Source organism: Antechinus flavipes, chromosome 1 (genome assembly GCF_016432865.1).
Source record: "Antechinus flavipes isolate AdamAnt ecotype Samford, QLD, Australia chromosome 1, AdamAnt_v2, whole genome shotgun sequence".
Taxonomy (NCBI): domain Eukaryota; kingdom Metazoa; phylum Chordata; class Mammalia; order Dasyuromorphia; family Dasyuridae; genus Antechinus; species Antechinus flavipes.
Window position 1 is genome coordinate 272,442,662 of NC_067398.1, and position 25,892 is coordinate 272,468,553.

General features: G+C 36.2%; 2 protein-coding genes across 2 annotated transcripts; one reads left to right on the forward strand and one right to left on the reverse strand.

The window, feature by feature from the left end:
* Positions 1 to 484: 484 nt before the first annotated feature.
* On the reverse strand, positions 485 to 1,225 carry SMIM27 (small integral membrane protein 27). The gene is made up of 2 exons (XM_051973469.1): positions 1,020 to 1,225; positions 485 to 676 (listed from the first exon to the last, which is right to left on the reverse strand). Exons 1-2 carry the CDS (start codon positions 1,062 to 1,064, stop codon positions 560 to 562), a joined length of 162 nt encoding a protein of 53 aa, XP_051829429.1. The 5' UTR covers positions 1,065 to 1,225; the 3' UTR covers positions 485 to 559.
* A 3,298-nt stretch (positions 1,226 to 4,523) lies between these two features.
* On the forward strand, positions 4,524 to 25,280 carry TOPORS (TOP1 binding arginine/serine rich protein, E3 ubiquitin ligase). Its single transcript, XM_051973456.1, has 2 exons — positions 4,524 to 4,636; positions 17,321 to 25,280. Exon 2 carries the CDS (start codon positions 17,324 to 17,326, stop codon positions 20,306 to 20,308), a length of 2,985 nt encoding a protein of 994 aa, XP_051829416.1. The 5' UTR covers positions 4,524 to 4,636; positions 17,321 to 17,323; the 3' UTR covers positions 20,309 to 25,280.
* The last annotated feature ends 612 nt before the right edge of the window (positions 25,281 to 25,892 follow it).

Here is a 25,892-nt window from a genome sequence, read left to right on the forward strand (position 1 = left end):
GCCTTCATATTCTTCCTTACCAGATAGGCCTAGGTTTTTTTGAATTGTGTATGGAGCAGAAATTAAGGGGAAAAGAGGTCTCTTAACTGCCTATTTTGAATTTGAGAAGACTGGAATATTGTAAAGCAAAAATAACCAGACATTCATAATCTTTTTACTCGTTGATTAGAGCAACTGTTAATTATTTCCCTTGAATACCTAGTATCAGCTTAAATTTCTGAAACCAATGACTAAAGTCTCATGTTCTGTAATACTTGAAAGTGATTGAAGCAGAATGGAATTTCACATGCTTTAAGTTTTAGCCGGTGAAAGGGTATCTCGAGGAGACATTTGTATGTACTATTTTAGCCCCTTTCTCCCCGTATACATGAAAACAAAATGCTTCATTATAAGTTTTATTTTTAGCTAGTGAAGGGATATCTCGAGGAAAAATTTTAATGTACCATTTTAGCCCCTTTCTCCCCGAATAATGAAAACAAAATGCTTCATTATAGTTTTTAATTAAATAACGTCCAAAACAAGGTGTTCGATAAAGATGTCGAATGCCATTTACATTCCTTCAGATCCAGAAATGGAATGCTACATCTGGATGGTTTTTTTCCAGCAGCCACTGTGACGTCACCATGCACGCATAGATCACGAATCCCCAGGAGAGGAAAACGATGGCCAGCAGCACCTACAGCAGGGAGAGGGAATGGAGAGTTAGCAGAGGCCTCTTCCATAGGGACTGAGAGGTTGAGGAGGGGTGCGGGGGAAATCGCTTATCACCATTGACTACCAAAAAGTAAACGCCTCCTTCACAGAGGGAGGGCTGCCTCATTTGGAAATCTTTGACAAGTGAAACTGGGAAGTTGGGGAAGAGGAGACCCTGGTGCCCATGAAAAAAGAAATTGAGGCGTTTGCTACGTATCTGCCACCCTCCTAAACGCTGACGATACAAACACACGTTCAAAAAAGCCTCAAGGAGCTTAAGTTCTAAAGGTGGAGAATGTCCCCACTTCTCTTTGCTCCGAACTTACCATCGAATAAATATAGTTCAAAGTGCGGCGGCTAACGGGACCCATGTCGAGCTCACAGCAATCCCAACTGGTCAAAGGCTTAGCTCACCTCTAGGAAAATTTCCCTATTGTGGTAGCAGCCATCTTATTTCCGGGCACAGAGCATCTACGCCCCCAGGCTCTGCAGTTTCTTCCGCGCGAGGATGACGTCAAGGTACCATGTGATCGAAGGTGGTCAGCTGATAATAAAGGCTTTGCTAAGGTAGAAAAACTTGAGCAGTCGATTGTGTGCTACCTGGTTGAAAAAATTTTTCCTTTTTTATCAGATTTGGTCATTGAGCTATCTTTCAGGTGGTAAAATGGTTTTTGAACAAACGTACTGATTGTACGTGACGATCTATTTTTAAACAATTTTTTTTCCATTTTTTCAGTTAAAGGTTTATTTTCCCATGTAACTGACACGAACTTTTTTTTATGATGAGACCTTACGTTTTATTCCTTTTATTAAAAAGTGATTGAACTTTTTTTTTTGCTATTATATATTCCCATATTTTGTAAGTGCCGATTTCTACCACATCCATTTAGTTTCTTTGAAATTAAATTTCTTACTCTGATTTTTTTAAATTTAATTTGCCGGGGGTGGGGAGGGGGGAGAGGGAGAGTGAAAAGATAATAGCTGCTGTTTGGTGGTCTTAGTGGTATTGTAAAAGTTAACGAAAGCCCAGAAACTTTTCATTTTTGTCTCTGTATAGTAAATCTGGCAGATTGCATGGACCAAAAGGATGATACTTAGTGTTTATTAAATTGTACTGTATGTTGAATTATCTTTATGTTTATCAGTTATTCTATACCAGGGCTCCTAGTAATTTTTGCCACCGAAAACTTGTTAGCAAAGAAATTTTAATATTATTCTGAATATATAACTATACAAATCAAACATTTACTGATAATAATCATAATTTCACAGCCCCCATAATCAGTTATAAGATCCCATAGAAAGGCAGGGCTCATAGTTTAAAAAGCTGGGATTTATAACATTTTCACCTGATTATAAATGGTTTTGGTTACTTTGAAAACTGACTGTTTAGGAATTGTTCTATACTGAGCTGAGTGAAAACAAAGGTGATAGATAATACAGAAACCTATGATACAATTATCAATTATTGAACATGGATACTTCTACCTGTTCAGAGCAGAGGCTTCAGAGTTTAAATTAGGTCGTTGTGATCTTGGTTTGCTTTACCTCTCCAAAGTTCAATTTACTTATCTGTAAAATGGGCTAACTTTTGTATTTAAGACCTCAAAAGCTTAGTAAGAAAAGTACTTTTCCAGTCTGTCCGACTCTTTGTAACCCCATTTGAGTTTTTTTTTTTGGGCAAAGATATTGAAGTGGTTTGCTATTTTCTTCTCTTCTCCAGCCCATTTTATAAATAAACAGGCAAAAAGAACCCTAACTTTCTTGCCCAAGATCACATAGCCAATAAGTGTCTGAGGCCAGATTTAAATTCAGGAAGATGTTTTCCTGAATCCAAGATAAGCATTTTATCCACTGCACCACCTTATTTTTAAAATAAATTTATTTTTACTTGTATTTGTTTCTTCCAAGCTATCCTTTCTATTCAGCAACAACTTTTCACCCATACCTTTTCCCCCAAAAAAAGGAAAAAGAAAAAAGTCTCATAAGCATGCATAAATCCCTTACAAAATAAATTTCCACAATGGCTATGTCTGAAAATGTGTGTTTTTCTGTGTTTAAATTCATCATCTCTCTGACAGGAGGTGAATAATGTATTTCCTCTTCAGTCCAATAGACTTATAGTTTATGATGGCAATGATCAGAGTCCTCCTAATTCTAAGCTTTTAATAAGACTAGTAGTGGTATTGCTGAATCAACAAATGCAGAGTATTTAGCATACAGTAATTTCAAATTGGAGAAAAAGCACCGTGTCCTAAACACTAAGTAAATGTGAACCATTTTTACCTTGTCTAGTATCTTAATTTGGCAAATGCAGAACCACACTCGTTACCTTATGCTAGTGAAATCACAGGACCAGCCTCTCTATTATCATTATCAATAATATATTGTGGTATATTTTAAAGTCACAAATACGAAAAGTGCAATATTTTAATCATTATCTCATTTGCTGCATGTTTAGGGCTTGTTATACAACCATTAAAAATTTTTTGCAAGGGGGAAGGAGTTGGGTGGTTGACACTTTTTGACATTTCAAAGGAATTAAAGCTCATATGAAGTCTTGGATTTTCAGACTTTTTAAAAAATTGATTTCTTTATTTAGAGGTAGATAGCTAGGTTTGTGTGGGTCAGAAACCATTAATAAAACAACTGGATAGATCTCTAGAAGCAAAGCAAAGTTTATTTACATTCTCCAGAACTGGGATCCCACCCATTGAGCAGACAATCAAGGGAGGAGGTGCGGTAGGGGGTAGGTGCTTTTATCCCTAACACAAATTCCCCCTCCCACCACTGACCCTCATCCTTATTGGCTGAGGATCTTACATTCTAAACAGGGGAACTATCCAAGAAATTGAACTTGACCAACAAGTACATAGTTGCCCATATTTGGCTGAAATAGGGCGGATAACAAGAAGGGGACTTAAGTATGCCCTTGGGGGCTAACAGGGAGGGGATAGCAGGAAGAGACTTTATGTCCTTAAGATAGCAGGGAGGAGACACTTTAAATATACCCTTGACATAAAGTCCTTCAGGCCTACTCAAACTTTGAAATAGATGAAGCCTTACTCGATTTTCATAACTGTCTTGAAAGATCTCATTTTATCTCGTTCAGGTTCAAATTATAGTTCCTAGGGGATTAATAGAGCTAGAGAGATAACGGGGACCTCAGAAATAAATTAATTTTACAGATAAAATTGATGCCCAAGGAAGTAAAAGGAAATAAACATTATGCCTACTATGGGCCGGGACACCGTGCCAAGCATTTTACAAATATTTCATATGTGATCCTCACAGTAGATAGGTGCCATTATCTTCGCTTTTCATCTGAAGAAACAGAGGCGACCAGCCCAGGGTTACAACACTTGCTAGTGTCAAAAGCTGAATTCGAAGTCACAGCTTGCTGACTCCAGGCCCACCGCTGCGCCCCCTAGCGGCTGCCAGCGACTAAACTAGAAGTGAGGAGTGAATTGTAGCCTCAGATTCCGTAGCTAACGTTGCTAAAATAGCAAGACCATTTGTTCTCCCAGACGACAACCGGGAAAGGGCCAAAGTAAGGGCCTTGCAATCCCTTCAACGCAGCACTTCCCAGTCTAACTACGCCCACCAACACCCTCCCCAGGGATTGTGCTTTCATAAAAATCATCCCTCGCGCGTGCGCAGAGCGGTTGGCGGTTTGGTAGGCGAGCGGATGTTGTCTTGTGAGGAGTCCCGGGGGAGGATCCTATCCAGTGCCTGCGTTAGCCGGGATCCCGCTATTGGTGACCTGCGCCCTACGACACAAAGGTCGCCGCTGCTGGCTCCTCCTCTGCCTGAAGCGGGGAGGGGAGAGACGCTTTCTGGATCTGAAAGAGATCGAGCGGGTTCGTGCCGGTCTGTGGCTGCATCGTTTAGGGGCTTTCCCGCGACAGCCTTCATTGCCCGGGCGACGCCGGACCTCTCAGCGGTAAGCCGTGGGGGCGGGCGGGAGCCCTGGGACGAGGGCGGCGGCCGAATTCCGGAGCCCCGGCGTGTCGGGGGCGCTCCTCATCACCTAGTGAGGCTGGGCCCGGGATTTCGAAGAGCTGGGCCGGGCCTTGGCAACTGTGGCGGTTGCTGCGGCCTGGAGGGGGCCCCTCGAACCCCACCGAGTCTGGAGGTGTGTGTGGGGGGGGCGGGGGAGTACCACCAGGGCCCTCGAAGAGCCTGAGTGTATATAGAGGGGCCGAGGGATCAATATAGCTTGAAGTCCTGGGCCGCAGCCCCAGAGGCCTGGGAGGCGCCCAGCTGCGAGATTGGGACGTTGTTCTCTGGGGGGGAGAGTGCGAATTTCCTCAGCCCTAGGATCCGTGTAATGTGAGCACCTACTATGTGCCAGGCACTTGCAGTGTTAGATGCTAAATATACAAAGGAAATTATCCCTGCTCGTTTCTATTCATGTAGGTGTGCCCATATTCAGCTTAAATATGTCTGTACTCGAGCACACACACGTTGGGAATTCTTAACCAGTGATCTTTAACTTGGTTTTAAAGATTTTTTTTTTTATTAATTGTATTTTGACATTATTGATTTCCTTTGTAAGATGCGCATTTTGTTTTTTGAGCTTGTAAAACGTTTTTCTGCAAATGTGACCTTAAGCTTTCCCAAACTGTCAAAGGTGTGATGACACAAAAAAGGTCACAGTACGTAGTAGCTATCTGCCTGCTTAATATATCTATTGGATGTTTAACCGATAGAGTGCAGGATCTGGAATTAGGAAAACTTGAGTTGAAATTCGGCCGGAGACACTAGTTATGTAAGTCACTTACCATATGTTTACCTCCATCACATCTCTAAATTAGGGTTAATAATAATAACTCCTACCTTCTTGATTTACTGTGAACATCTAATTAAAGATATTAAGAACACTTTTCAAAGCTCCTGTAAATGCTGAAGCATAAACCTAACTTTAAGGTTTGCAAAAACACTAGCTATTTAGCATTTATATAAAACTTTACAGTTTGCAAAGCATTTTATAAATATCTTATTTTATCCTCATAACTACTATGGGATTTTGGGAGTTATCCCCATTTTGTTGATTTGGAGGCTGAGGCTAATTGACCAGTATAGAATCACACAAATATTTGAAGCAGGATTTGAATTCTTCTGACCTGTTGAACTTTGGGTCAATATACTTTTCTTTTAAAAACTGCATATCCCCAAAGTCTTGGTCGTTTTAGAGGGAGGGCACTGCATTGGGAGGGAAGGGTTGGTCAAGAAAAATATGCAGAAAAGATGGTTTTCAAGCTTCATTTTGATTGATAAAAGAGGTTTATTATTAGATAAGCAAAGTTAAAGTATAGGCGAAGGTAGAGATAAGGAGGGCACTGGACAGAGGGTCCAGTGGACAGAAGGTCCTCACATGGTAGCCCTGTTTGGAATCTCTGCCTCAAGCTTCATTTTGGAGGAAAAGAGGAATGCTGAGAGAATTCCCCATTAGGGGATGATCTCCTTTAGAATTGGAATCTTGTTTTTATGCTTCTTTGTATCCTTAGCATAAATTAGCATTAGTTCTTGGAAGTCTTCTTGATTCCAGGCATGGAAGACTTCTTGTGCCCTGGCACTGAGACAAAGATGAAGAAAATGAAGTTGAGTTGAGTTGATTAGAGAGCTGGATGCTTTGGCTGGATTGGAGAGCTTAAGTCTTGGATAAAGAGACTTTTTTGTTCACCAGGCACTGGAAAAGGCATATTGAGGGTAGAGCAGACTCCATGACATAGATACGGTGGATGTAATTGCGAGGTAATTGCCAATTGGGCTCCAGGCCCCTACAATAAAACAAATATCAAGCATATACAGCACAAAAAAGTGATTCACACAATTTTTTTTGGTTTCGCAGTTTGCACTAACTGTATTAAATGTGCAGCAGAAAAGATGTGTGCTACCTTAATTACAAAGCACTTTATTGCTCCCCAAAAATGCCAACCATAATCTGAGCCTTCATTGAATTGAAATCTTTTTGTTGGTAGAGTTTTCTTGTCTTGCTATGACTGATCAGGATGTTATTGCTGAAGGTTGGGGATCTCTGAAAATTTTTTAAAATAAGAAAAAAAAAATTTGCTTGAATTGATTGATTCTTCCTTTCACTTAAACACTTAAAGGCAATATTGTATCTCAGGAATAAGGAGGCCAAGGACGAAGGAGAAAGGAGAAAACAACCAGTTGGTGCAGTAGGAAGAACACATACATTTATCAATTAAGTTCACTCTTATATGGGCAAGATTCATGTTGCCCCAAAACAATTATAATAGTAGCATTAACTATCTCTGAACACAGGTCACTGTAACAAATATAAAAATAATAATGAAAAGGTTTGAAATATTGTGAGAATTACCAGAATGTGTCAGAGATGATGTAAGCACATATTTTTGGAAAAAATGGTGCTGATAGACTTGCAAGAGGCCTGATTGCCACAGACCTTCAGTTTGTTTAAAAAAAAAAAAATGCAGTATATTCAAATCTCAATAAACAAGATAGCTTCTCCAGCTCCCCATCTGGTTATCATGTTAGAAGCAGAAGTCTGATGTATCAGAATTAGAAATCTGATTCTAACCATCATCTTGTGATGGGGGTTGGGGTGCTGCTGTAAACAGTTCAGTAATCATCTTTTAAACTCTTCTGTGCACAAAGTGCTGTGCCTAGATCCTGAGAATAGAATCAAAAGAACTTATCTTCACTCAAGGTGGTTTCTTTTGAGTACCGGCAAGAATATAGCTAGAATGTGCCTAAGGGGAAAGAAAGATCCAGGCAAAATACTCTAGAAAATTTGATAAGCATGAGATCATTTTCACTGGAAAGAAAGCTTCCTGGAGCAGATAACCCCTAATTTTTGTCTTAAAAGAATCAAAACAACTAACTTAGCATTAATTAAATCTGCTTGTTGCTATGCATACAAATAACCATGGATGAAACAATCCCTACTAGAAAGTAATTTACTTTCTAATGGAGAAGGCATAACATATAAGCACATGCAGAACAAATAGAAAGTATTTAAATACATGCTATTTTGGGAGAGAAAGTACTGTCAAGAAGAATACAGAAAAGCTTCATATAAAATGTGCTGCTTAAGCTGCTTCTTGAAGTATAGGATTCTGAGGAGCAGAAATGAGCAGTGAACTTGAGTTATGGGAATTGGCCAGTGCAAAAATGGGGAAGAGATAGAGAGAAAGTGTATATGTTTATCAGAGAGGGAGGGAGGGAGGGAAGAAGGGAGAGAGAGAAGAGAGGAGAGAGAAAGTGTATATATTTATCAGAGAGGGAGAACCACTTTGGCTGTATTAAATTGAAGAGATCCCTAATATCTGATATTTTTTTTGTGAGGTTGGAAAGCTAATCTTCTTAGATGAATTTACATTTGATCCTAGAAGCAATAAATTTGCCTTTTGGAGTTGATGATGTAGAAGAATGACATATCTGAATCTTAAGAGAAAATCCTTTTGGCATCAGTATATTGGAAGGACTGGAAGAGGGAGAAAGGCTAGATGATCAGTTGAGAAGTTGTTATCTAATCAAGAGCTGGTGAAGGATTGAACTAGAGTGGTTCTTCTGTGTGTGTGTGTGTGTGTGCATATATAAATCATTTCCATACAGATGATATTTATGGGTGCTGAGTGTGTAGAGAAAAAAAGACATAGGACAAAACCGTGAGGAATACTCACAGAGGATGTGATATGATGAGCAGCCAAAGAAAACTGGAAGAGCAAGTCAGATAGGAGAATTTGAAGAGAGCAATGCCATGAAAACATTCAAAGAACAATCTGGAAGAGATAGTACCAGCATTGCTACATTGCACAGCAGCTAGGTTGAGAAGGATGAAGACTGAAAAAGACCATCAGGTTTGGATATTTAGGACTAAGTGGTAACTATGAAGAGAGCAGTTTGAATTGATTGATGAGGTCTTAAGTCAAATTGCAAAATATTGAAGAATCAGAGGCTTAGAGAATAGACAACTTTTTCTGGGAGTTTGGCTGAATGAGAAAGGACAGAAAATAGAACATGATAAAGTCTAGTGAAGGTTTTTAAATTTAAAAAAATTTTAATGATAGGGATGGGGCATTAGGCATGTTTGAAGATGGAAGGAGAGAGGAATCCGGAGATGGAGAGAGAGTGAAGATTCCAGAGAGCTTGGTTGATGTTAAAGTCTGTTTTGAGATGAGATCTGTTAAAAGTGGGTAAAAGAATTGGCCTTAGTATTAAGGACGATCTCTTTGTCAGAATGGGGGGAAAGATAGTAAGAATGGAAAGTTGATGTCACTTTGATTTTGAGCTGAAAAAAATGGAAGGGGGAGCCATCAAGCAAGGGGGTTCTCTAGTGGATGACAGTATTGTATGATTAGTAGTGTGGTGAACTGGAGTCAGGAAGATTAGTCTTCAAATCCTGCCTTGGTGACATTTAGTGTGTGATCCTTTGCCTGTCATTTAACCTTAAGCTTGTTGCTTTATCTGTAAAATGGAGACAATAGTAGTGTACCTACTTTACTAGTAGAATTTTTTGTGAGGAACAAATCATGATACATAAACTTTGCAAATTGCCATTGTAATATCAGTTGTTAATCTTGATGTTCATTATTACAAACTCCCTTGTCACACTCTGTCCTCTCAGCTTAGAATTTACTCCCTTTTGAACTTTTTATCTCTTGCAACTATTCCTTGCTTTCTTTAAAATTCCTCTTGCACAGCATGATCTGAACAAGGTCTTTTTGGATTCACCCAGCTGCTAGTACTTCTCCCCTCCAAAAAAAAAAAAAAAAATTACTTTATATTTTGTGTGTCTGTGGGGGGAGGGAATTAATTGTCCCCAGTTTCTTTAAGGGCAGAGGCTATTTTGTTTTTTTTCCCTAGGGCCCAACCAAATGCCTGGAACATTGTGAGCACTGAATTAATGCTCCTTGATTGACATGAAGATATGAAGAGAGTTTGTTCCAGCCCTACTCTAATACACAGATGGAAAAGCATAGAGGATCAGTTTTGGGACCTGCTAATAGTTCATTTAGCCAAAGCAAGATTATGTGAACAGGGAAATAAAGTAAAATGAGTCTGAAAAAGGAGTTGAGAGAAGGACCTTAGTTAGCTCTTGCTTTATTTTATATTTTATCCTTGTACTTGGAGCAGGATCCAGTGAATATTTTTTTACTTAAATAAATCATAATCAGAATATAAGGGAGAGTAGACCAGACAAAAACATGTTAAAGGTTACAACTGAAATTTAATAGGAAAATAGATCCATAATTAACAGAGGAATAATTTATCAACCAACATTTTACACAGAATGAAAGTCAAATTTTTAAGTCCTTCATTGATACTGTCTTAATCCATTTTTGGAAACGGCACATCTGCTGCCATTTTTAAAATAGAGGAGTGGGAGACTGCTAGATGTTTCTGAGCTAATTAAAAAATTAAGAGGTTGAGATAGTTAGCCACCAGCCTTGAAGTTAGGAGGACCTGAGTTTAAATCTGCTCTCAAACACTTAACACAAGCTGTGTGACCTTGGGCAAGTCACTTCACCTCAGTTGCCTTGTCACAAACGAAAAACAGCTAAATGAGATTTGAGGAGGAGTGACACCAATTATTTAAAATGTAGCCTTCCCTTTCAGGTTGGCAATTCCTATAATAACAGGTATTTCACCTGTCATTTCATTGATCCTGGAGAATTTCTGAATGAGGAAACTCACTTTACAAGTAAAGCTTGCTACCTTCTGCCAACCTGAACCCTGTTTTTAGTCCACGGCATAAACTCCAATCCCTGAATCCCTCAATTCTCCCCAAACAATCACCCTTGTGCTGGCCACAATCTTCTATCTTGGCCCATTAAATGGAACTAGTTTATAATTCTACAAAGTTTTTCTGTCAGAGTCAGGTGGAAGTTATAGTAAACAGATAGCCCTGGGACTAGAGTCTGGAAGACTTGAATTGAAATCTAAATTCTAACACTTATTAGTTGTGTGATCTTAAGCAATTGGTTAAACTTCTCTTGGCTTATGTTTCTTCATGTAAAATGGAGGTAATAATAGCACATACTTTCCAGGGTCCTGAGGATCAAGTGAGATAATTTATCAAGCACAGTCTCTGGTATATTGTAAGTGTTTTAAATGTTTATTTTCTTTGTTTCTCTTGTTCTCTTGAGCCCTTTTCGAGGCATTCCTTATAACACCATCTTTTAATTTTCTTCAAACCTCCCATGACTTCTTTCACTCTTTCAACTAAGAACTGAACCTAGGCTCATTTTACAGTCTCTTTTCTTTCCTTTATCTCATATCATTCAGATGTCTTTTACCATGTCCTCCTTAATCCCTATCTCAAATGAAGAAGCCATTCTTTTTACCAGGACTAATCCCTCTACATATGCAAGTGATCTCATTCTACCATGTCTTTCTTCTCCAAAAAATCCATTCCTCCAAATCTTACTGAAACTTCATTTAGGGCATGCTCATTGAGTGAAACATTGGGTTCTCTCCTGGACCCTCTTTCTTCTCCCTTCATTCTATTTATTTTGATTTCATCAACTTTCATGGATTCAATTATTATCTCTAAACTGATGATTATCAGATTTACTTGTCCAGTCCTAACTGTTCTGTTGAATATTAATCTCCTCAAATCTGACCTCAAGTGTGGATTGAATGTGTCTATTTACCTGCCTATTAGACATCTCAAACTGAATTGAATGTCCTAAAGACATCTTAAATTTCAGCATATCCAAAGCTGAATTAATTTTCTTTTTGCTTTAAACTTTTCTCCTTTCTGGGTTTCCTTATTACTGTCAAGGGCCCCACCATTTTTCTAATCTCCCAGTGGTTAGAAACCAAGGTATCATATTCTATTCTTTCCAATCCCTCATCTCACCCCAAGTCCATTGTAATGTCAGTGACCATCAATTTTACTTTTGTAACATCTCTTGTTCGCCCCTCTCCTCTGACACTTCTTCTACCTTAGTACATACAGGCTCTCATCACTCCTGGACTAGTTGAGGAGCCTGCTGGTTAGTCTTTTACAAATTTCTTCCAACTCCTGGTCATTCTCCTCTCAACCTCAGAATAATGTTTATTAACTCTAGTGGTTCCCTATCACATCCAAGATCAAATATAAAATCCTCTTGACAACCAAAGACCTTCATAACTTGCCTCTCCCCTTACCAATTTTAACCACTTTTACTTTTCCATGTACTTCCTGATCCAGTGATACTGACCTTCTTACTATTCCTCACACAAGACACTCCTGACTCTTGGCATTTTCAATGATTTTTTCCCTCTGGGATAAAATGTGAGATTTCTTTCCTTATCTCAGTCTCTTAGCTTTCTTGGCTTTCTTGAAGTCCCTGTTAAAATCTCATTTACAGGGAAGCTTTTTCCAATTTCTCTTTATTCTAGTACCTTTTCTCAGTTGATTTTTTTTTCTGTTTTATTCTGTATAAAATAGTACATAGAAATATTTGAATTAGACTGTGAAATGCTTGAAGGTTTTCCCATTATTTATTTTTTTTGCCATTCTTTGTGTCCCCAGCACTTACCACAGTGCTTAGGACATAGCTCTTAATAAATGCCCAGTATCACACAGAGCCAGTAAGTCATTTATTCAGTTGAGAGGTGAGAGTTGAACCCAGACTTTTCCATGGCTAATTTCTTATCCATTAATCTTCAGTGCCTCCTATGTGCTGTATCAGTTGGTTTTATGGATATAAATATAATTGATGTCTTATAGATTAAACCTCTCTTTACCAGTTTATCAGATTTTTGAGTAGACATTTTATTGCCATCTCAATATACAGTATTTTATTTGTGCTTCTGATTTTCGTTTTCATTTTTTGAGTCTCCTTTGGGATTATAATCTTCATTGAATGTCTTATTAACCTGTGGGTTTATAGTGAAGTTATTTGGTCTCCTTGTGGCCTTTAACCAAATGGCAGATAACTTATCTTCTTTTGGGGGGAGGGGAGAGATTGGGGTTAAGTGACTTGCCCAGGGTCACACAGCCAGGAAATATTATGTGCCTGAGGCCAAATTTGAACTCGCGGGCTCCTGACTTCAGGGCTGGTACTCTAGATCCATATATACCCCACCTAGCTTCCCCAGATACTTACTCTTTATAGTACAGTTTAAATAGAATTCTCTCCAGTCAGTGAAAGGAAGTTTGGCTCCTTTTCAAGATTTTGATTTCTCCATTTAGCCTTTTCATTAGATTAAAGTATAGGGAGATGGCATGCTTTTATTGAGAAGAATATGAGAAATATTTTTTTTAAAAAATTAGGAACTTCAGACGTCCACTAAAATTCTGTTTGTACTCCTTTGTACTATGGAAGTAACACTGGATTCTCAATGGTTGTGTCTGTGAGATCCCAAACTCTGGCACATCCTTTAAAACTGGAGAATCTTTGAATCCAGTTTTCCATGATAGAATCCAGTGGTAGACCATATATTTCTGTTGTCCAGTAACCGAGGCTTATCTGAATTTGTAGAAATTGGTCATATTTGTTCTCAAAGATTCCCTGTTAAAGCTAATTTAGCCATTAGCAAATTAGTTTCTGTCATCTTTATCATAATTGTCAGTTTAATACATGATCTTGAGAAAGATCATGTTCCTAGAATAGAGTCAGTATGAAAAAATTAGTGAGTGTATCAATTTTGCTTAATGTTTCTTAGGAGAGAAGTGTTTCTATTAGTTAGGAGAAAGGAATGTATATGTGCAATGGCCAAGGCTTGCAAAACAAAGTCATCAACAGATCTTTAAATTTTTGACAGAACTTAACAAGATTTAAAATGTAGTAAGTGTTATGTTAAAGCATTTTTTCTGCAAATCCATCATTTTTATAATATAATCATTGAAATAGTTTAAGTTGGTGATTCAGTATCTTCTGTTGTAATCCCCTGGAAAAAATTACTTATATAAATTATGCAGAACTCCTAATCAATATCAGCATTGCAAAAATACCTCATTATTTCTCAGAAAAAAAAATTGTGATACTCCTTTCTGTTTCCAGACTTATCTTTCTGTGTTATTTATCCTTTTAAACTGGAGATTCTTTCCTTCAAGTGTGTATTGTTCCGTTCTTCTCAGAAAATACTAGCCTCTGGTTATCAGAGAAATCTGAGTTCTTAACTTAGCATTTCCAGTAGCTTAGCATGGTATTTTTTGTCTTAGTACCTCACATTTTTATTTAATTTCCCTAAATTCACTATTTGCTACCAAAATTTTTTTTCCCCATTAGCAAAGCCAATTCTTGTGGAGAATTCATTACTCCTTCTCCCCACACACCCTTATTTCAAAAGTTACTATTTTAAATTTGTCTTAGGCATTTTGAAGTCCCTTTCATGACTGGTCACTAACATTTACTATCACAGGTTGTTATAGAGACTTGATTTCTTGTTGAAATACATGCTCTGGATGTGAAGAATGGTAAACTTCTATAGAAAGAGTTCATTTTATAACTAGGCCCTTTCCATATCCTATTTGCTTTCCTCCATCACTTCTTCTCATTCAGTTCTTTTAATTCAAATTTTTAATGCTCAAATTTACTTTTTCTTAACTTGTGATCTATGAAAATTGTATATGTGTCTGTGTAGCACATATACACTAGCGTAATATAATTTCCTTTGTAATCTATATGCATTTAATAATATTCTGAAAACTGGTTTATAAGATGCATTATACTACTATAAAATAAAAAAAGAACTTTAAAATGGCTTCATTTTTCTTTTCTTTTCTTTTTTTTAATTTAAAACTTTTTATTTACAAAACATATGCATGGATAATTTTTCAACATTGACCCTTTCAAAACTTTTCTGTTCCAAATTTTCCCCTCCTACCCTAGATGGGCAGCTAGGTCCAGTACATTAAATATGTTAAAATATATGTTAAATTCAATATACGTATACATATTAATACAGTTTTCTTACTGCATAAGAAAAATCAGATCAAACTGGGAAAATAAACAAAATGCAAGCAAACAACAACAGAGAGTGAGAATACTATGTTGTGGTCCACACTTAGTTTCCACTGTTTTCTCTCTGAGTGTAGATGGCTTTCTTCATCACTGAGCAAGTGGAACTGGTTTGAATTATCTCATTGTTGAAGAGAGTGGCTTTATTTTTAGTAGAATACCTACTTTAAATGATTCTAGGTTGTTCATTAAAGTTATACCTTTCAACTAATCCAGCAGTTACACTGTGTAGCTAAGTATAGTAAGGCTTCAGTTACATTATTAAAAATAATGTGACACAGTGTCCTAATATTATAAAGTTACTTTGTCTTATTTGAATGAGGCCTAATTAGTTGTACTTGAACCAGGAGATAATTTGATGACTGACCTTAATTTTTCTACTAGATCAATATTTGTTTTGCTTATGATACTCATAATAATAATAATAGAAATTTTGTTGTTTTAATTGAGAGGGCATTCTGTGTAGCTGGTAAAATTCTATCCATTTGAACCTCGCCAAGCAGAAATGATTGTCTTAAACAAATTTTTTTCTGACAGATTTTAACTAAAAGCTCTTTTCTTTCATATTTCTTCCATAGATCAGCATAAACTCCAAAGAATCAAAGTTTGAGATGATCAAAGTACAGTGTAGAAAAGTGAGGTAATTGATTGTACATGGATTGTGGCCTGTTTTCAGTGGTAACTTTCATATGAGAAGTGAATATGTTGTCAAGGTCATGTAACACTGGGAAAAACACAGGTAGTGAGTTAGAACAATAAAAGATGAACCTCTCAAATTCTGTATTGGTATCCATAAAATATCAAGAGACTAACGAGAAAGCCTCCAGTACATTTGATCATCATTAAATGGGAGGAATTGTAAAAATCAGTGCATGAAAATTTGAACAGGATAAGATGTGGATGATTTTCAAACTGTATTAGTAGAGGGTTTGGTCATATTTGTTGAAATAAAATCTCAAAGTTGAAACAGTTTTCTTTTAAGATCACTTTGGGCTTGCATTGGGAGATGCAATTAAAGATAATTATTTGAAGATAAAGGAAAGGGAACTAATATTCCTGGAGAGTGAATAAATGAATTCCATGACAATCCAATATATTATTTTAGGCTATTAGTTCAGATCTATTATCTAATATTATCAATGACTTAAAACCTTTTTAACTTAATCAAGCAGACCATTTTTATATGAATTCATCAGTTTTGCTCGTTCTCCTTTTTGCTAGCAAATAATAAAGACTGATTGCTGAGCTGTTAAATTGTGTGTGTGTGTGTGTGTGTATGTATTAGGAATGAACAATATAATACAGAGCTTAATATGAGCCTCATGTACCAGCCTCAAAGTAATTAATTTGACTTTTTTGATAGCTCTGCAGTTTGTAATACAATAAGAATTGTGAAGGTCTTCTGTAATTCTTCAGGTACCATTTGATGAGAGTGTGTTATATTGATGAGCAGTGTGTATTTGTAGTCAGAAAACTAAGGTTCAGATATGACCTCTGCATGTAGAGACACAAGACATCTTGGGAATATCCCTGAGTGTCTTCTTATCTGTAAAAATAATTACTTAGGCTAGAAAATCTCTACTGGCCTATTACATGTGAAATGACTTAATTTTTGTCAATCTTTTTAAAGAATTTTAAATCTTTCACTCAACACACAATACAGAAAAGTTTGATATGTACATAATGTATATATTTTTTTCATTTTGCATGAGCATAGAAGGAATCTGGTTATTTACTATAAAAGATAAAAGAAACTGAGGCATGAAGTAAAAGTAAACTAGGTTGGGGCAGGGGAGAATAGAACCTACAATGCAGGTTGAGGGGGTGTATATAGTCAAGAAGGAGAAGAAAGGAGTCATTGGAGTCATCATGATCTTATAGCCTAAACATATCTAATGAAATTGGAAACTGAGACTTGGAGAAAAAATGATTTTTCCTTTGTCACACAAGTGCTGAATAGCAAAACTGGGATTTGAACACCTGTTTTCTGATTCCAGATCCAATATCCCAGTTATTATTTCATTTGCAATAAATCCTATCAGCCAGTGTCAAAATGAATAAAGAAACAATAAGTAGCAATATAGATAAAATCTTCCTTCAGTATTGGGTAGAAAGTCTACTCGCAATAGCAGATAAGTAAACTATGGAGAGAAATTAGTCTTTTTTTTCCCCCAGGAGAAAAAAATTTGTTTCTGGCATTTTCTGATTTTCTATTAATTTTCTAAATTAACCAAAGGATAAACTCTGGCTACTAGCAATTACTATAAAGTAGTTCTGAGTATCCATTCTTTGAAAACCTCCTTTGAGAGGAGGGGGGGGGGTAAGGAAGGGAAAAGTTAGAACAGAAGATTTTGCAATGGTCATTGCTGAAAAATTACCCATACATATGTCTTTAAAAAGCTATAATAAAAAGAGAGAGGAGAAAAAAGAAAAGAAAACCTCCTTTGATTGTTTTTCAGAAATCCAAGTAGAAAAATAAAATTCAATGATAATAGCCTTCTTTTCAGGTCCCTAAGTAAAGGGTTTCTGTTTGTTTAGTTGAAGAATTTAACTACTCTTAAAGTATTTTTACTATTGTATGTTGCAAGATTCTGTGTTTCAAATACTTCTGTTTTACTATAACATCATTCTTACTAAGGTTAATAACCTAGTAGTATACTGATGTTTCTTTTTCTTTCCAGGTAATGGCATCAGCGGCTGAAGAATTTACAGTGGACAACAACTTTTCACCGAAAGCTGGTACCAGCAAGTTGCAGTGGACAGTTCCTGCTGATGCCTCTCCTGATTCTAAGTGTCCTATATGTTTGGACAAATTTGACAATGTGGCATATCTGGGTCACTGCTTACATAAGTTCTGTTTCCGATGTGTACAGGAATGGTCAAAAAACAAAGCTGAATGTCCACTTTGCAAACAGCCATTTCAGTCTATCTTTCATTCGGTGAGGGCAGAAAATGACTTTGAAGAATATGTCTTAAGGCCCTCATATAGGAACGTGACCAAGGAATATGTTCAAGGCTCTGTTGCTAGTCCTGATGGGCGAAGATTTCGCTACCGAACAACTAGCTGGAGAAGGGAAAGAAGTGCTTCTGCTTATTCTCAAAGGAGTGCATCTCTCAGAAGGACTGAAACACCACCTGACAATGGAGTCCTGTTTGAAGGATTATCTGCTCCACCAATACGACAGAGAGACAGTGGAATTCATCATATATTGAGACAGGAAGGAAGATCCTTGCGGAAAATTCAAGAATCAGACATGATTAATTTCAGAAGAACACTGTATCGTTCTGGTATTCGTGTTAGACATATTCAAGATGGTGGCCGCTACAGGGATATTTCAGCTGAATTTTTCCGTAGAAATCCTGCTTGCCTTCATAGATTAGTTCCGTGGTTAAAGCGTGAACTAACAGTTCTCTTTGGAACTCATGGATCTTTAGTCAATATTGTTCAGCACATCATCATGAGTAATGTTACTCGCTATGACCTAGAGAGTCAAGCTTTTGTCGATGACTTAAAACCTTTTTTACTTAATCGAACTGACCATTTTTTACATGAATTCATCAGTTTCGCTCGATCTCCTTTTAATATGGAGGCTTTTGATCAACATGCTAATTATGACTGCCCTGCTCCTTCATATGAGGAAGGTAGCCAGTCAGATTCTTCAGTTATTACCATATCTCCTGATGAGGCAGAAAACCAAGAATTAGATACTAATGCATTGTCTGCTAGTCAAGCTCCCTGGGATGATGAAACTCCCGGGCCTTCATATTCAAGTTCAGAGCAGGTTTATGCAGCTGTGTCTTCTCCTTTAAATACTTCTGACAGTTCAGATGAAGAACTTGTAAGAAGTAGACCCCATACTCCAATGGGTATAGTCGCCAATCAGGACCTAAATGATGATGCTGATTCTTCGTCAGATAATTGTGTCATTGTTGGATATGTTAAGCCGTTAGCCGAGAGAACTCCGGAACTTGTTGAATTGTCTTCTGACTCTGAAGAATCAGAATCTGAGAAAAATGAGTCTCTGAAGAAGCCAGATCCCAGTTCCAGTGACAGTGATTTTAGTAGATGCTCATCTCCACATTCATTTGTTTCAAAAGATGGCCAAATAAATAAAAGTCACTGTGATTCTGATACCTCACCTTCTGGTAGGATACTTAGATCAAAAAAAGAGAAACGATCGGTTTCTTCATCTCCCAGGGATTTGAGCTCATCCGTGACAATAATATGTTCTCCATGTAGTCATAGATTGTCCAAAAAGAGAGGACGATCAAGAAGTTCAGATTCATATTCTCATGGCAGAGATGGACATGACCGAAAGAGTTTTAGGAAACATCATGGAAAGAGACGGACAAAAAGCAGGCGATCAAGAAGCAGAGATAGCAGTCAACTTAAAGATAGAAAAAACAAGAAAACATCAAGAACTAGAGATAACAGTTGGTCAAGAAAAAGTCAGACAATATCCTTAAGCAGTGAAAGCACTGTTTCTAGAGAGAGAAGCAGATCAAGGTCTCGGAGCAGTGATCATGGAAAAAGAAGATCAAGAAGCAGAGACAGGGAACGATACTATTTAAGAAATAATTATACAAGACGATATCAGTGGGAGTATACTTACTATAGCAGAAACAGGGATGGCTATGAATCATCATATAGAAAGAGAACTCTAGCTCATTATCCTCGACAATCTTCTAGTCCAGAATTTAGAATTCAGACCTTTTCTGAACGGACAAACGCTAGGAAGGAAAGTAGTCACAATGAAAGGAGGCATTACTACAGTGAAAGGCACAGATCAAGGAGTCGGTCCAGTAATAAATCAAGAGATGTGTCTGTAGGATCTGACCGAGTGAGATGTGAGAAGCCTGGAGGGAAACGAAAGTACAAAACTCGGCACTTGGAGGGTACTCATAAAGAGACTGAACAATCTTATGAAGATTCTTCCAAGGGAAAGGGAGAATGTTTTGAGAAATCTTCCAAGTTTGGTGAAAGCTATAAAAATGAGAGTGACAGCTTTTCAGATAGATCCAGCAAGGATAGACACAAGAAGAGGAAAAAGAGAGCCCGGAGCTTAAGCGTAGAGATTGTTTATGAAGGCAAAACTACTGATACAAATAGACATCATAAAAAGAAAAAGAAAAAACACAGGAGGAGACATAAGAGACATCATGCAAGTAATTCTTCACAATCTTCTCCAATTGTGATTACAATTGAGACTGATAGTGACAAGGAACCAGAAGTGAAAGAAAATATTGAGTCTGACAGTCGTGCCACCTTGGTAACTCAGCAGAATAAAAAAGAATCTTCCTCTCCTGTCTTGGGGCCAATTAAGAGGAAAGATAGATTTTCCCTAAATGATGGAATTACTATGCTGGACAAGGAATGTGAAATTGCTTCTTGTAATGGTGATTTGGATGGTGTCACCAAGACTGTAGATAATCTTCCACTCCAGGAAACCTCAACTGAACAGACTTCTGCTGTGAGAGAGAGCACCTTTGTTTCTGGTATGGGCAACCTGCATATTGATATTGAATCTATACAGACTGAACCATCTGTACACTTGCCATCTCCAAAGACATCAGTAATAGAGACTTCTCCAGAAAGACCATCGTTGATACTAAGACTGCCAAAACATCTCATAGAGAAATCTTGTATTGGTCCCGAAGAAAAGACATAGCATGTTTTACATTTCATTAAGATATGTAGATATGAAATTTTCTGGTGAAGATATTTTTTCTTCCCTTTAAACTCTTAAAGTGATTTTCAAGTTAAGGTTTTGTAAGAGCATTTTATTCAGAAAGTGAACAAAACTCAAAGATAAGCACTTTTGAGTAAGAAAAAAAAACCTTGCTAACAGTTTATTTAAAACTTGTATTCTTTTTTCTAAATAAAAATGTAAATTTTAGAAGTTGTAATTCATAAAGCCATATTGAATTCTCATTCTGGAAAATATTCTATGGATATTTTGAAATTATGATTTTTAAGAGAATTATGGAGATTTGCTTACAAAACTATGATGGGTAAAGAGTTACCATTTTTTTTCTTTTCTTTTTTTTTTTTTAAGAAAATTTGTGTAATTTGAAAAAAATCTTTAAAGGTTAATTCAGACTATTTTTTATCTTCATGAATTATTTTGATTTCTGCCAAGAAGTAAGTTTTCATTTTTTTTTTGTATACAAGTCTAACTTGATTGCTAATGAAATGAGTTCAGCAAAAAGCTCAATAAAGCAATAATATTTTAACCAAAAAAAATCCACAAATTTTCCACCATAATGTTTTTTCTAGCATAATGTAACATGCTTGAATCAAAGCTCAGCCCTAGAAAATGTTAGCCTTTTCTTTTCATACTTAATTTCCAATGGTCTTTAAAAAGTTATTCAAAATATAATATTTTTTGTCTTCCACCTAAAGAGCTTAGCATTTATTTTGTGAACTATTTTACCTTAGTTTGGTATTACATTTGATTATCCTCCATTTTTGTCTCATCCTTGTTTTATAATTGAGAAAATAATCATTCAGATTAAATACAAATTTAGAGGTTGAGCAGCCAACTCTAGATTTTTTATGAATTTGACTTTTGAATAATAATTTCCTTCAGTTTGGATATTGAATTATATATTATATACATTATAATGATAACCATACATTATAAGAATAATATACAAGTGGAAAATTAATTTAGAGGTGGTAATGAGAAACAAAAGCTTAATATTGAGTTCATAAAAGTAGAAGAAATAGAGGAAAATTTGATATAAGCAAAATTTTTATTTAACGGAATATGTTTTCAAAATGAAAAAATTTAAGGGTTTATCTAGAAGATATTTTCCTTTATCCATGATAGTTCCATGTAATTTTTCAAATAATTTCTTAGTAATTTGGATTCAGTGATACAGCTTTTGAGTATAATTTGTGATTTAATAACCACCTTACCTGTCGTTTGAATATATTTCACTGAGTGGTCTGTAAAATAACTAAAATTACCTGCTGAAGAATTTATTCAGTACCTTTATCCCTTTGTTTATATATATCAGATCTCCATATTTTCATCCTCATTGGTTTTAAAAGTATTTTTCTTTCCAATTAATCATCATATGTAATTCTTAGGATTTTTGTCACTTTTCTGCCCCTTAATAACAAAGTTGGTCTTCTGTGGAAGCCAATATTTCGTTTTAACAGTATTCTATTGACCATATATAGATCAACATACATCAAGTGCCTACATAGGAAAATTGTCCTTTAGAGCTAGAAGAATGTATGATATTGCATAGTTCCTAAATATTATGGAGTCTGGAGCCTTACAAGAAAAAGAGGAGATATGACATAAAACAAAACTATAACATTAAGTGGAATGTGACTAACTAAATATGTAGGACTCCATAATTTTCATTTGAAGTCCATAGAGGAAGAACCCTTTGAGCTGTCATAAAGGATGGGTAGGATTTCATTAGGTTTCAGAAATGAGTAGACAGTCCAGTTACAGGGAACAGTGTAAACATAAAATATGTATATGAAGAGTATAATTTTTTTTTATTTAGCTTACGACAATTTATTCTAGTTTATTAAAACCTTTCCAGGAGATATCCATTTCAGGATTTTAAAAGTCTTTTCCAGTTCACTAATTTAAATTGTAACAACAGTTAAAAATAACAAGTTTTGTGGTTTAAAGTATCTTCCATTTTCTCTGTTTCCCTTACAATTTTTGCTTTTGTGAATTTTCTTCTGTAATTACTTTAGAATTCTAAAGGAAAATTTAACTCTATATCAGAAAGATACTTAGCACTTTGAAAACTGAAGCAGATGCTTAATATGTGAATAGAAGTTAAGGAAAAAGTTTGTTCTGATCCTGGCTCTTAAGTTGTATGACATTAAGCAAAGTACTTACCTTCTCTCAACCTTATTTTCCTCATCTGTTAAATGAGAATATTGAGTTAGATCTTAAAACTTTTTTGGTCACAAGATCCCTTTACACATTTAAAAATTACTGAGGATCCCAAAGAGCTTTTGTTTATGTGGGTGGTTTCTTGATTTTTATGATGTTTGAAATTAACCTGATAAAGTTTTAAAATATTTATTAAAATTATAATAAATGTTACATGTTGACATGAATAACATTTTAATGAAAACTATTTTCCAAAACAAAATTTAATGAGGAGCAATATTCTTATATGCTTCTCCATTGATCTGATTAGAATAGACTTTTGATTAATGTGTATGAAGAAATGCGGCTTCACAGATACATAGTTGGGGAAGGGAGCGTTTTAATAAACATCTGATATCTTAGTATCATGAAATTCATTTTGATGTTGCAGATTACCTGAGAAAGTTGGGATCTCCAGGGCTCTGTGGACACAGAGAACTACTGATCTACAAGTTCTTTCCTATTCCCTTTTATTTTAAAGACCTTTTTTTTTTCCTATTTGCCAAGCTCATCAAATGCTTTAGTTACTCAACACACTGTCCTTCCCCTCATATAACATTGAAATTGCCAATTACTATCATTTATAGAATCAGAATAGGAAGGGGGGGCCTTGTAGTCAATAACTAAAACAAGAATCCCCTTAATATCTCTGAGTGGTAGTCATGTAGCTTCATCTTGAAAATCTTTAGTGATAGACTTCACTAAATTCCTCTTCCAAGTTCCACTTTAAATCTGTTAATTATATTGACCAGCAGGTTTTAATCTTGTTTTCAATATTTTCTATCAAAAAAAGTCTCATGAACAAATTCATTTTAACTGGCAAAGTTATTTTAAACTCAAAAATTATGCTGTCAAAAAAACCAGTTTAACTTCTTCTACCACCCAATCCCTATTATTTCCAGTGAAGGCTTATCAAGATGAGAGAGATTTAAGATGAAGTTTGATTTAGGAGATCCTTGAGCTTGAAGGAAATAGAACTTTGGGCAAAAAAAAAGTGGTCTGATTTGTTTCAAGGATAAACAATGTGAAGAGTAGCTTTAAGGCAGGATCCTTCACATAAAAAATAATCACAACTGGCTAGCTTTAAAAGAAAGGAAGAAAATTTTCCATGTGCCAAGGACTGCTATAGATAGCTCACTTGAAGCTTACTACAACTTTGGGGAATAGGGAATGCTATTCTTGTTTTACAATTGAAAAAGCAGAAGTTAAATGACTTGCCCAGGTCATAACAACTTAGCAAGTGTCTAAAACTGAATTTGAACTGTATGACTCCAGATTATTTAGCTGCTTGTAAAAGCAGAAGAGCGCAAAATTTCATGCATTGGATTCGATTATCTCAATGCCTTTCTGTCTTGCCCTCATATCCTTCACTCCAGAGTTGTCAGGCATGGACGGGTCTTGAACATTTATATGATACACAGGCATTTCTTAACATGTCAAAAACAGCTTTTTACCTCAAAACACTTAAATTGAACTGTTGTGTTTCTGTTATACCCTTACCCAGACTTGGAACCTCGGAATCACCCTTTTTTCTCTGATTCATCTGCAATTAGCTGCCAAGCTTTACTCATTCTTCCTCCAAATTCTCTCACATATAACTCCTCACATTGCCATCACTTAAATTCAGGATCTTCTCACCTTGCCCATATCATTGTATATTACTCAAATTGGTCTCATTCTCCATCTTTTATACAGTTTATGAAATTGATATTCCTTATCAGTGATAACAAGTAATGTTAAACTCTACTTCAGTAGCTCTCTAATACTGGATTAAAATATAACTTCCTCTTTTTGGCAATTAAAAGCCAGACAACTTGTTTTCAACAGTTTTTCTGGACATTTCGTCTTACCACCCTTAACACACTTATGCTTTAATTAAAGTGAAACGTATCTATATTCTGTTGACTGCATACAGTAGTCCATTTTTTGCCTTCTTGCCTTTGCATAGTTTGTTCCTTATGCCTGAAATGTTTTCTTAACTTTTCTCTGCCTTTTGGAATCCCCAGATTTCTTTGCTTAGGTGCAACAGTGCAATTATATAGGTTTTTCTTTGGTATTACTGGTTGTCACTGCTCTTTCATCAGCTCTGTCACTTTGTATATAAGTAAAACTTTGTAAATATTTTGCATTTACCTGTATATATGTTCTCTCCTTCACTCCTACCCCAGTAGAATGTAAACTTGAAAGCAAGGCAGGTACTGTTTTTCATTTTTTTGCTTTTTGAATATACAGTGCCTGGTACATTGTTGGTGTTTAAAGTGCTTGTTAAATTGAATTGACTTTCCTAGAGGATTGAGTATAATAGTTTTGACAGGAACCTAGGGAGAATAGCAGCTTTGGAATTTAACCCTCTCGGGATTCCTGTCTAAACATACCCACTCTTACCCACTAATATGTTCCTGGTAGCCATGAATCAAATTTAGTGTTTCAGAGCTAACATGGTCACTTAACCAACTTTGGAATCATCAACTACAGTTCTTCTGATAAGGTGGACCGGCAGACCTTACCATCTGCATTGATTATGAACAGGACCCGTGGGCTATATCATTTGTTTCTGTTCTCCATGCCCAAGTATTGCCATTTGCCCTGTGACCTTCCTGTATATGTCATCTCCACCAATTAGATTGTAAACTCCTTGAGAGCAGAGGAATATCCAGCATTTCTATTTGTATTCCCAGTATTTAATATAGTACTTGAGACAATAAGTTCTTAATAAATGTCTTTTCATTCATTCATAAGCATGTCATTTCTCAAGGGGAATTTTAGGGGGGAGATGACAGTTTATTCAGGTCATGGGCAGTGGATTTGTGATAGGGCTTTGCGTGATCTGATAATTGTCAATCATATATAACTAAATAGAGGCCATAGCAAATTTGGAAGTTTTTTCCAATAAGTTAAACTGTTAAGCTGTAGTATTCAGTGAATGTGCATGACAGATAGCTTGGGGACAGTTTTTAATTGCTAGTATTAGCCATACCAATAGCTGACTATTTAAAAAAAAAAAATCTGAGAAATTAATTCCCCAACAAGGACAGGGAGAATTCAGCTGTGACCTCTGAAGAAATACTTGATTCTACCAGGACCTAGAAACAGCTAGATAACTATAAAGTGTCGATTCATTTTGTCTTTTGAAAGAAGTTGATGGAACATCTCTCAACGTTTCTATGGGGTTGTAGAGAATCATATTCTTTCAGCGAATGAAGTACTTCAGGGAGGAAATAAGAAAAACAATCTGGAGGGGTGGGGAAGTCTATAATCTGTCAGAAAGTTGTAGAAAAGTGACAGGGTAAAGAAAAGTATAACATTTAAAGCTATATTCAAAAAAGTTTGGGCAAGGCTAGAT